This window comes from Athene cunicularia (genome assembly GCF_003259725.1).
Source record: "Athene cunicularia isolate RWA chromosome Z unlocalized genomic scaffold, athCun1 chrZ_part1, whole genome shotgun sequence".
NCBI classification, from domain to species: Eukaryota; Metazoa; Chordata; class Aves; order Strigiformes; family Strigidae; genus Athene; species Athene cunicularia.
The window spans coordinates 21505955-21518578 of record NW_020799142.1 but is presented as its reverse complement, the minus strand read 5'-3'; the positions used below and the strand labels follow the sequence as shown (position 1 = coordinate 21518578).

General features: G+C 36.0%; 1 protein-coding gene across 1 annotated transcript in view; it reads right to left on the bottom strand.

Moving 5' to 3' along the window:
• The window catches only part of WDR70 (WD repeat domain 70), a 136324-nt gene that overhangs the window by 22408 nt on the left and 101292 nt on the right, over positions 1 to 12624 (bottom strand). Inside the window, exons 11-12 of the mRNA XM_026865813.1 lie at positions 7223 to 7307; positions 6018 to 6156 (exon numbers count right to left, since the gene is read on the bottom strand). Coding sequence (XP_026721614.1) covers positions 6018 to 6156; positions 7223 to 7307 — 224 coding nt within the window. The remainder of the gene's footprint in view (positions 1 to 6017; positions 6157 to 7222; positions 7308 to 12624) is intronic.

Genomic DNA, 12624 nt, shown 5'->3' with positions numbered 1-12624 from the left:
TTGTAATTAGGACAGATATTAAAGCAGTGGCTTTCAAGCTTTTGCATTTTATAATGAATGTGTGGAACAATTTAGAAACATCAGACACTTAAGACTGCTCTATAAGGGATATAAATTTAGTCTTTGTACAAATCTTCATGGACATGTTTGAAGTGGTCCACAGTTTTCATGGACTGAATACTTCCCTGCAACTGCTTATGAAATACATCCCAGCAAGAATGCATACATTACTTGCTAAAAGAGAGGAAAAATGCCTCAGAATATACTAAAACTCTCATGATGCTGGGCTGCATGAAAGGTCCATAAGCAGTCTAACTTCTAGGTAGCAGAGTGACTCCTGCCTGTCCTCAAGATCTCAGTGTTTCAAAAGGAAATGCTTACTTCCTACCTCTCATGACCTCATACTCTATTTATAGAGTTCAGAAAGAAGCCTTAAAGAGTTTTAAGCAAATGTTTCAGCATATTTTTCCCAAAATGTACACAGAGATATTTTCTCTCCAATTCTATGCAACCAGAATTTAAAGGAAAAATTAAAGAAAAAAATAGAATCAGAAACTTGATATTGTAATCTGAAGCTAATGGCAATCTTACCTCCAGAAATACCACTATTTCTACATAATAAACAAGGATCACTGATAATCATGGTTGACATGAGAATGGAAAGTAAAATCAATCGATAAAGTTAGCACAGTAAGAAAGAATTTTATATATAGGTCTTGTCTTCTTCCTGAAGTCACCTTGATTTCTCTGTAGACTTGTATGAAACATCAGCTACATTAACTGTCTGCTCCCCTCCAAGAACAGTAGTTCTGCCTTAAGAATCCTAGAAAGATAATGCTGTTCAGAGACAACATTAATTCCAACTGCACACTCTGTAATCTCTTTTTCCTGGTGTCTTAAGAGCAGAGTGGTGATCCAAAAGCCAACGACTTGGCTTGCCATGCTGCTTTATCTGGGAAAGGCTGTCTGCCTCTTGGATGCACCCACTGACCAGAGGAGGGGAAAAAATGTAGACTAAGTAACTCCTAAAAAACTGATGAATTCTTTATTTAAAAAAAATATTAAATAACAGATTTAGCACTGCCATTTCTAAACATCTGCAAAGCTGAACAACAAATGCTACCAGTTTGCTTCCACCTTGTTTCTTCTTTTGAACAAAATGATGGTTAACACTCATATGTTGATACTATGCATGCTCTGATCAAAAAAATAAAAAAGGTTGCTCACACAATAAAAATATACTAATATTAAAAAACTATTTTAAAGCTTAATCGCAAAAATCTGCAGGTTTGAGATTCCCCTGGAGCTTTTCCAAGGAAAAGAACCAACTACAATAAATAAGGTGGGAGGTTAGGGAATATCTAGAATGCAGTGACCTCCTATCATTAGATTTAAAATACTCATGAGGATATAGTAGTAGAGGAAACAACACTAATGTCTTTCCCTTGTGAAACATGACTTGGAAACTGTGTGGAAACATTCAATAGAAAAGGACGAAATTAACAAATTTCTATGTAGAAACCAGAAATATACTAAAAAGCATTTTCAGAGGCCAATAATTTAAAGCAGGATCTCAATAGAGAACATACAGATAGCAATGCTGTCTCACTTACCTTTCAAGTTACAGCTACAAAATATATTCTTAGAAGTGAATTGAGCCACTGAGTAACACTTTCCTTTTTTGATTAATAGAAAAAGTGACTTAAGGTGTCAAATTGTTTTCCTTGGAATTGCAAGGTAGGGCATTTTCAAGCATATGCTCTGTTAAAATTACAGCCACACTTTCATTAAAGTATATTGGGAAACTAAGGCAGGCAACCTTCACATATACCCTCCACTCCCTGTTACAGTGAGGAAAGCTGCACAGTTTATTTCTCTCAAACCTCCAGTGACAGCTCTCTCTAAGAAAGTGCATGCTTCAGCAAGATATATGAAGGGAAGGAGCACAGTGTCTTTACAAATATGAAAGCTGAGAATAAAAACTGACAGGTTACCTCACTATAAAAGAAAACACATTCCTGTGATTCACCTTTTTTTGGTTGGTGTTTTTTTTGTTTTGGTTTGTTTTTTTTACTTCAATTTACTGGACCTTAAATACTGTATTTACTTTCTTATTGTGGAGAATGTGGATTTTCCTTTCAAATAAAATAAATGGCTTAAAAACCCCCAGAAGTAGCATGATGATCTCGTCCAGAAGTTAAAAGAATTTATTTTTCTTAAATTCAAAAGCCTTAAATCTTAGTGAAATGGGCCACAGTGGAAAAGCCCTTTACTGTATTACTGCACCTTATAAATAGTAAATGCTATCGTTTGAGGTCAAGGAAAGAAATACTGCAATCTTATATCAACTGTGCATAAGGGATGCTGGAAGTTTCATATTCCTTATTCCTTCTTTCCTTTTCATTCTAATCTAAAAAGAAGCTTTATTTATAGCTTGTCTCAGAAGACCTTCTTGAAACATCCCTTAGAGGTATTTTCAGAAGTACTGAATAATTTTACTTTTGCTTATATTGAGAAACTAAGAAAATATTGAATAATCCTCCTAACAGAAACAGGTTTCCCAAAACAACTATATATCCATGTTTTTAGATTGTTGCTTATCTACAAAAACCTGCAGAATATTTTAAAAACCAGCACATCTTATTTTATAATGTGCACAATCTCATCATCTTGGCTAATTTAAAAATTAGTAACATTTTCATTTAAAAATAGCAATTTCTGTGATTGTACAACTTTATTTTTTTTCTTTTTCAGTGCCCACTCTTGTTTGGCAGTAATGGAGAGTGCTACTTCTCCTTTCCAGATGGGGAAAATGACTGCTATACTGCTGCCAAAAACTAGTCTTGTCTGTAATAAGGATAACTACTGGGTGATCTATTTGAACTAGCCAGATGAGTGATCGACATGTGAGAGTGATTCTAGTGGCTATCCACAGCTATTTTAAATTAACCTGACATTGAAGCCAATGTACCCAGCTCTGTTTCCCATACACTAGCTATTTAAAATTGGTTCCCATGAAGATTGTATACTTGCATAATTACACTGAGAATTAGGAATAAACTGTCCCTGACTTGCATCTGACAATGAAATGTCCCTTCCACTCCAGAGAGTGTAGTTACAGATGTCCCAAAAGATGAGACTTTATCCCAAAGCAGTTATAGGTCTTCCTTCCTCTCATACCGCCCAAGAAAAGGGAGGTGGCTTCTGAGTTTCCATGCATACACTTTGTACCTCTGTTCCAGTAGTTATACTTCCTAACATCTTATTTAAGTCTCCTCATACAGCTAAGTGAAGAAACATTCTGCATGCAACTATAAATCTCACATAAAATAAACCTCAAATGCTCAAACTGAGGAAGTTAATATAAATATTTTCTTGTGGATATTTGCGGTGAGAGAAAAAGAACTGTTCACAGATAATACTGTCAAGATAGAAGAAACAGAGACAGAAAAACTATGAAAAAGTTGTATGTGCATAACAGGATTTTTTAAAGTTTGGTTCTTGTTAAGGAGGGGAATTCTGTATGGTTTAGCATACGTAACAATGGTCACAGTACAAAGCCCTCATGCTTTCCAGTCACACCTGTACACGCTGAGCCACAGTAAGGCTGAAGTACTGCAAATGGAGGATCAGCTTCCTTAGAGTGGGAGAGGCAAGAGTTTTCACCCCTCAGTTTTTGGCTAATCTGCAGTAAGTAAATGACTCTACCAGTAACCTGCAACATGGGTAATTTCACTCCTTGATAAACTCATGGAAGAAAAATCCACTGAGTGCTATTAACTGTAAAATTTCTAAGTCACAGACCACTGTAGGCAGAATGGGATCATCAGAGACATATCACTGTGTATTTGCCCTGTTCACCCTGCCTCCTGCTGGCACACTGCTACTGGCCAGAGAGAGAGACCACAGTCTGCACCACTTTTAACATTTATTTAGTTTTTCTTCAAAAAGTATTGCTTTTTATCTGAGAAACTTGAGTTCCACAGAAGTTCCAATGCCTACATGGTGGAATGGCATTCAGTAGTGGGCACAAAGTCACTAGTTTAGCCACTGATTATGACAAAACAAACAAACAAAAAACCCCACCCCACCCCAAAAAAGACTAATATAGGCAATGAAATGCAAATTAATATTCTATACCCAGACACAGCAGCAGAGACTAATCAGTCTGTTAGTCCATTAGTAAAACCACAAGGTCTCACTCTCGCAGCTCTGAAACAGTACTGGGTTTTCCCATGGAAACTTGAAAGAAAAGGTGAAAAAAAGGTTTGTGTCGTGTGATGGAAAGGAATGCCAGACACAGCTTTGGTCAAACATTCCCATTAAATATTTTCCCATTACCCCCTAGGTTCATTCACAGGCCAACTGCACTGGCTATTTACCAAGGAGGTTTAAGATAATGTTTACTGCTATTTAAGTGTTTTTCAATTTTCTAAGCTTACCAGCATTTCCTTTTAAAAATCTTTCTGAAAATTAAAAAAAGTAACACATTAACAGTTTATGTTTTCGCTTCACAGTAGATTTTCTGTTATTCTGATTATATGTGTTCTACCACTAAACTGGTATACAACTGCCCTCAAAAGGTCTTACTGTTTTCATTCTGTACTTAAAATGACTAATGATGCCCTTTTTCTTTAGCAATTTGTACTAAATCCAACTGAAATCACTGAAATTATTTTCATGAGAAATGAGAGCAGATGAATCTCTTTACAGAGGTATATATTTGTGCTTTTACTATTGTCATTGTGTAACTTCATCTATGCAATGCCTAAAAAAACAGAAATAGAAACACTGAAATTACATATTTAAGCACTCGATAATGTACAAAAGGTAAAGTAGTATGATATTTAGTTGCAGAAGACAAACTGAAGACTTGGAGAACATTACACGTTTATCTTTAATTACACTAACCTGCTATCTGCACTTTTAACAGACTATAAGGAAAAAATGGAAACTAGGAGTCTGTAGAAAGCAAGTAATTACTGCTGAAAAATGCTCTGATAAACTACACAAGATATTAATCTATCAATTTATAGGCCAATGATCGTTTCAAAAAACAGCATGTACTGCTTATAAAATAAAAAAGCCAGATTCTTGAAAATTTATTTGGTTTTAGCATGCCTTTATGTGTTTATATTTCATGAAACACTGCAATTTGAGAAGAACAAGCAAAGAACACTAATGAAAAAGCTGAAAGATACAAACAGTAGAAAGATCTTGAAAAAATATTCTGCTTTTACTTTATAACACCACCTACAGTAATTTTTATTCTTTTAGATTGAGGTTGATATGCTTAACTGTGTTTTGCTTAGATGTGTAGTATTGAAGCTGTAAGCTAGACAGGCTGATGGTAGAGGTAGTATTAGTGCTGACTCACACTGAATATTATGTTATAAGGCCAGCATTTATACATCTCAATTCTTCACCCATTATTTCCATCACTTTTATTTGACCTATTATATTCAAAGCAGTAGAACAACAGTCTTAAATTTTATAACTACAAATGAAGAAAAACAGCACCACTAAAACCCTACAGACAACAGTGATTTACTACAGTCTTAAAAAGTACCACATAAAAATCAGCACCTATATAAATTTAAAGTATAAAATTATGAACCTGCTGAGATTTGTACACACACTTAGAATTTTACTACATGAGTGGCCCCAGTGAAGTCACCTATTGACCCCTAATTTTGGTTTTCCAGTAATTTCCTACTGTTGGTTCTCAGCTCCATGTCTCTTTTGCATTTTTAAACAAAATAACAGTAATTTATCTCTCAATTCTGAGAAAAACTTAAGATACTCCTGTAGCTTAAACACTTTGTTCCAAGATTTTCTTTTGTCTTCTTAATAGAAAGGAGAATAGCACCTATTCAGACCACTCTCTCTCTTAAAAATGGAGTAGAAAAATTATAGTAGTGTTAGAAGGTCATTACCCATATAAGGGCAAAAAAAGCATTTGAATATGATTTCATTAGTATTTTGATCAGTTGTCAAAAGAAAACTAAAATACATACCGCATCTGTAACTTCTATTTCATACAACTTCTGGAAAGTCTCCCGATAAAAGAAAAAAAGCTTCCCACTGCCACCACCTTTCTTAACAGAGGTGCCTGTTACGAGTATTTTATCGTCTGGGCTGAAACAACAATCTGTCCTGTTGAAAAAAACAAATAATCATGCTGGACAAACCAATAATTAATGCATAAGGAACTTAGATAAAATTGTACCCCTTAAAAATAATCCTTTCTATTTGTTAATGCTTTCAAGACAAAGCTTTAAACAAATCTTTTATCAGCTGTCCTCTTTTACTGTCTTTATCAGACAGTTCACAGGTACCATTACAGCTATAATACAGAATGTGTAGATCCAATAAAAATCCTACTCCCAACAAAATAATCCTCTGCTCAAGTGTTGTAAACTTCTCAATATGAGAAACAAACAAAGAAAAAATATTTTCAAATCTGGTTATCATCATTAAGTAAAAAAAATATATCAAGGATGAAATCTGGTTTTGCTGAGGATACATTCTTCGATGATGCAAGGCACTGTGTTTATACAGTGGCCAAAATTGTTTGTCTGTTTACTTTTCCTCTGTGATACAAATTGCAGTCTGAGATGTCCATGACCTGCCTTTCTAAGATCTTATTTCAAAAGTATAAATTGTCCTTAAAGTTGGATTTGGCTGTGCTACAGCTACAGAAATGCAGGTAATACCCATAAAAATACTAAATACAGAACTTAGCACTATGCAGTACAATACAGCATTTTACTACCAAAGATGACAGTCATCACCACTTCTAACATCATAACCTGAATTCATACCATGCACCTTTTATGTTATGCCTACTTTTCAATCCAGCTCTTTTTTCATTAATCACAGACCAAGTAAGAATGAGGACTACTTCTGTATCTCATTACACAAACATAAGGCAATGAACTGCCCTCCTGAAAAGCTGCTAATCTAATTAGACATAAGAGACATGAGACTGAAAAATGGCACAAACCAAGCAAATCTAGTTATGAATTATCACAGAAATATGGGATCTTTTAAAGCACTGTGAAATCCTAAAATAACCAAAATTTGTAATTGCACAGTCCTCCCTATGCAATTCTTTCTACACAGTTCTGGACCTAGTGAGAACTGAGGTGGAGAACTCTGGAAGACTCCCTCCAGTTCAGCACAACTACTTCTACTAGCTGGAAAAAATTACAGTACTTACATTGGAAAGAAGCTGGGTAGTCTTTCCGCTGAATTAAGAGGCTTTTTAAATTGTCTAATATCCCATATCTTTAAAGTATCGTCTCCTATGAAACAAAAGGGACAAAGGTTAGCAACAAAGAATTAGCAAGTCAAGAATTCAGACACATGCAGAAAATTTCATCCTCTAATTCAGACACAAAAACAACAGAATGATCCCATAGAAGCATTCAAAATGGGGGTGGTTTGGAAGTATTTTGTCCCTAAATGACTACATAAGTGAAAGGATGCAAAGTTCCACCTGCTGCACTCTAGTGGATGAGAAATGTCTCCTCAGCAGCTCAACTCCATCATGGCAATCCCTCCTGCCAAGAATCATTATCCACAGTGAAATCGGATTCCCCAAATCGGATTTATTCTGTGTTTATGAGCACCGATGCTCTGCTAGTAGGGGTAAATTTAATTTAAGATATCAAAAAAACCCCAAACCCAAACCATAGATGGTCTAGATCAAAAACTAAACAAGTTTTGTATGTCTGACTTCTACCTGCCCTTAAAAAATGATCAGGAAGAATGAAAGTCACCTGAAGCCTTCCCCCTTCTTTAGCAGGCAAATACCAACAAACTGCAAAATCAGTACTGAGAACAGGCCTTGGAATCAGCCAGAAATCCCTGGGGAAGGAGGATAAGGAAAGGAAGTGAACGCACACTTGCTATAACAAAACCTTTTCACATCCGTCCATACTACCTTTAGCCATAAAAGCCAATATCGACATTACAGCAAGACATTTATAGCAATTCTTGTCTGTTTGATAAACATGGTGTGACTGTAGCCCCCTAAAAGTCAGGCTGTTTATTCCTTTTCAAAGTTATGACACACTAACAAAGTGAGAACCAGGGGGAAAAAAGAAAAAAAAAAAGAAAAGAAGATAAATTAATTAGTTATTCTCAGAGAAATCTATCTACATCTCTGCTGATCACCCCTCTGGGATACATATTTCTAGCATGAGATGAGCTACAGAATTTGAGCTTTGAAGCACCTCACTCAGGCACCTAGACAACTTGTATTTGACATGAGTGCTTCAGCACCCTCAAGGGTGAAAAGAAGGACTTTCAAAGTAACAAAATCTTACTGGTCTACGAAGAAAAGGAGGCAAGTGACTGGTAATCCACAGACCTGCTTCCTTTCAAAGCACAAACCTTGCAGGGCAGTAATTTTGTTGTCTAAAAATATTTTGTAGATTCACAGCCTTTGAGATCAAGAGCTTAAAGGAGGCCTTGGAAAAAAAACTGTTAAAAAAACCCCAACATTCTGTAACAAAAGAAATCAAGGCCAGCAATATTCTTTACAGGGAAAGCAGTAATGTGTGGCCTCGTACATCATGTATGTTTATATTAAGGACTAGGATAACTCCTTACTGCAAAATATTTTAAAGAAGTGGACAACTTAAATAAATGACGTCTAGAGCAAAGTCTATTTCTGTTCATTGGGAAGCTAAAAAATGACAAAAAAGAAAAATGTGGAAACACAATTTTGGAACTATCTGTTTTCTTATTGTTTCCCAGTAGACTGCATCCCCAGCACTTCAAAGCATTTGGTCTTGTAATACAAAAACCCTCCCTTTTTTCTTCCACTCCCAACAAAAAACACTTATCAGTGAGATGTTATATGTAAAGCATTGGCACTTTATAAATGTATGCAAAGGATACCATTTGGCCACTCTGCAAATCTCCTGGATAGGGACAGATCTAAGGCTAGCAGCCAAGGCTGTTCTGTTCCCAGTAGAATAAGCCTTGACATGATCTTCAAGCTGTAGTCCTGCCAGGCTTTAGCAGGAGACACACAGTCAGGCATTTAGCTGTATCTCTTCCACTAACGAGAAAATGTAATTTGCTGGTTTAAAACATTAGAAGACTCTAGAAGGACTCAAAAAGTCAAGGTTGATTTCAAATCAACACTGTCTTACTGATTTCTGCAACACTGTGCAGAAATAGATGATTAAGTATTTGGAAAGGCTACTAGAATGACTTGGCTAATGCCATGAAACTCTTGCCATCTTTAAGAATTTGCCCAAATTAACTTTTTCTAATTAAAATTTTATGTGTGGCAAATACAATATTTGTTCCTGAATCTAATCTGCATTTGAAGTTGAAATCACTGTCACTAAGGAAACAGACATATTAACTTTGCACAACACCAAGGATTTTTTTTCCAGTAGCATCCTTCCACTGGTGCATAAGGGGTTTCTTTACAAGAGCTGTAGCAATACTGATCTATTTTTAATTACTTCATACATGGGCAAAAATAGTTACCCTTAAGCAAAAACAGTGGAACAGAAGTTGTGCAGTTCAGTATGAAACATTCAAAACAGTCCACCCAAATCATTCAGTATTTGTCTTAATGGCAGACTTCTCCAAAGTTGGCAGAGTATTTAAAGATTTTATAGCGGTTTTAGTAGCATTTCAGACTCTATTCTTTGCCCATTTTAATGTGAAAGACATCAGCAAACAGGCTGTAGCCTGGTATGATCAGGTCAGACACCATTATGTGCACATTAAGCACTGGATTTATCAAGAGGTAACAATTTTGACCTAGAAAAATTGTCTTTCGTGAGCCAGGATACGCACTTTGCAAATGACTTTTACTCAAAATAAGGCCAATGTCCTGATACTATAAAGATTTTATCTAATTTTTTTTTTTAGTTTCAGAAGATCCTGACCAGGAAGACAAGTACATGGATGCAAATGTGCCCAAAAGAAGCAAAGTGCTGCCAGAAACTCAAAAAGCCTGAAGTCAGCAACACCATTCTAGAAGCTCCTGTTTTAAAGAGGGAGTCTCACGTTGAAAGCAAAGCTCAAGGACAGAAAATCAAAGATTATAGGGGAAAGCAAAGAAACTTAGAAAATGAGAATTTTAAAAAGAAAATACACAGGAAAGACATAGCATAACAAGGCTTACTCTGAAAAAGCACTAGAATGTGTTTATAAACTCAGAGCCTGTCTGTGAGGAGAGGCACCTTACAGAACAAGATACATGCTTCTGCATTCTGTACCAGTTCTGCAAGAGGAGCTGCAAGAGCTGAAGACTGTCGGAGATGCCACAGGTCTGCATCATGCTCGCCCTGAGCCAAAGGCCTTGGGAGGGAAGACACAAATTGGGTATGCTTACACTTGGAACAGCTCTCACCATCACCTGCACCCATATCAGCCTGGCCAAATATTTAAGTGCATCATCTTCTCTAAACATGGAAGTGAAGGACACTGGAAGACTTTGAGAAAGTAATTTCAGCTCCAAGTATTACAAATAGTTAACTATGGCTTTTAAAGCTAATGAATGCATTTTTGGCATTGTTTGAAGTGAACATCAGCATTCAGGTCCCAAAAAATACTACTTGATGTAAAACCATTTGATTTTTAAAATGCTAATTCCTGTATTTACCATAAGGAGCAATGTACTATTACTCTACACAAAATAGAAAGTCACTGTACATATCACTGCATAATCTTTGAATATACAGGAAACTGTACTCAAGGTGGTTCTAGTTTTTAAACCAAATTCAAAATTAAATATTCTAATTTTCCTTAAGAAAACTGAAAAGAGAAAGACATCTAAAACTAAATATATATATATATATATATATATATATATATATATATTATTTTTGAGCTCTAAAGAAAGCATGTATCTGCATAAGCTGACAGGCTTAGATGTGAATATTTTTCCTATATAAGTTTTCTGGTTAAGATGGCACTGAGTCTGCACACTGTTCATACCACAGAAAATAAATGAACCATCAAACTAACATGTATCATGAGATTCATGGAATTAGTGAAGTCATTGCTTCATATTATGACAAAAACTAATGCCATAAATTCTGTAAATACCAGGAGTCAAAAAAGGTTTTTTAAATTTTTATATTAGGAACCCAAATTCAGTCCTAATACTTACCTCTTCACTACTAAACAAAGAAAATGTTCCCCAAATACTCTCTTCACTGTATTCAGAAAAAATTACTTTCATGGTTACAAGGGTACACAAATATCACTTTCTTACATTTCTATCAAGTTACTACCAAATACCCAACAAGAGTAAAACTAGGAACTCTCATAAGCAGCTCCTTAGCTTTTCATTTTCCCTTGTGCTTGCAGCTGAGCTCTGTCTCATCTCTCTCATATCCAACATAGAATCTACATCAGATGCAAGAGAATCAATCAGGTTTTCAATGAAAGTCCCCATGCCCCGAAAACTATCCTCTCTTTGATCCTCAGCACTTGGCAGGTGTGTTAATTTAAGAATGTTGGATCCACATCTGCTTTTGTTGGTACAGATCCAAAGCAATACTCACATTAAAACACTAACCAAACAAGTCAAAATAAGGCATGAATCCTCCTTGTTCTCTAGCACAGCACAGAGAGAGCTTTTTTTAAAGATGTTAGACAAAGGTAGCACTTCTATTCACACAGAAGGGCCAAATTCCCAGAGTCTTACATTCTGCAAACAATCAATCAACATTTTATATAGCTTAGAGCAGAGTGTGGTAGCTAAAATATAAGTGAAGGTCTGTTTAACATGACACAAAATCTGGAGACAGATGACAAAAAGCAGACAACTAAATGTACCACATTCAATAAAAATAAGCAAAGGTGATCTACGTGATCGACATTCATAAATGTGAAACACAGGGTAATTTACATAAGTGGAGTCAAGACAGCACTAATGAATATTCCTCACCTAAGTATTAGCCTTGTTTGCTGTTAATATGTAAAAGCACACTGAGGTTTCTCTTTAAAACTTACGAAGTATAGCTGTGTGAATTTTTGGGGGGCAACACCACTGACTGACAGATACAGCATTTCTCTTCATCCAGAATGGAAAGACAGATGGTTCACCTACTTTCCAAGGAGAACATTCTCACAGATAAGTGTCTGGTTCACTAAGGACCAGCAAAGTTGAGAGTTTTTACCTCAACCACTTCGGACTCATTCATAGTAAGTACAGTGGCAGTAGAGGTCTAGATCCAGAAGCCTGAACAGCAATTAAGAAACAAGCCAAGTGCCATTAGCATGCCCTACTAAGCCTACGGCTGTCAAGGACAAGACTACCATAATCTTACCTTGAAAGATGGGATCTGGGGAACATACATTTGGAATGTTAGAAACAGGGCAAGACATACAAAGAAGTCAGAGAGGTAGCATCCAACACCAACTGCTTATCACTGTAAAAGCCACCAATGTCACTCTACATCACTCTAGTCATCAGGGGCAGAGGAAGGGGGAGAATGTAAAGCAATTGCAAGCTACAGCTCTTGTCTTGGAAGAACATTCCCTGTTACACTGGTTTTGCCATCTATGAATACCTCTGTTCTGTTATTTTGTATATGTAATCTCATTCTGTCTATATACTAGTCTGACCAGATGTCCTGC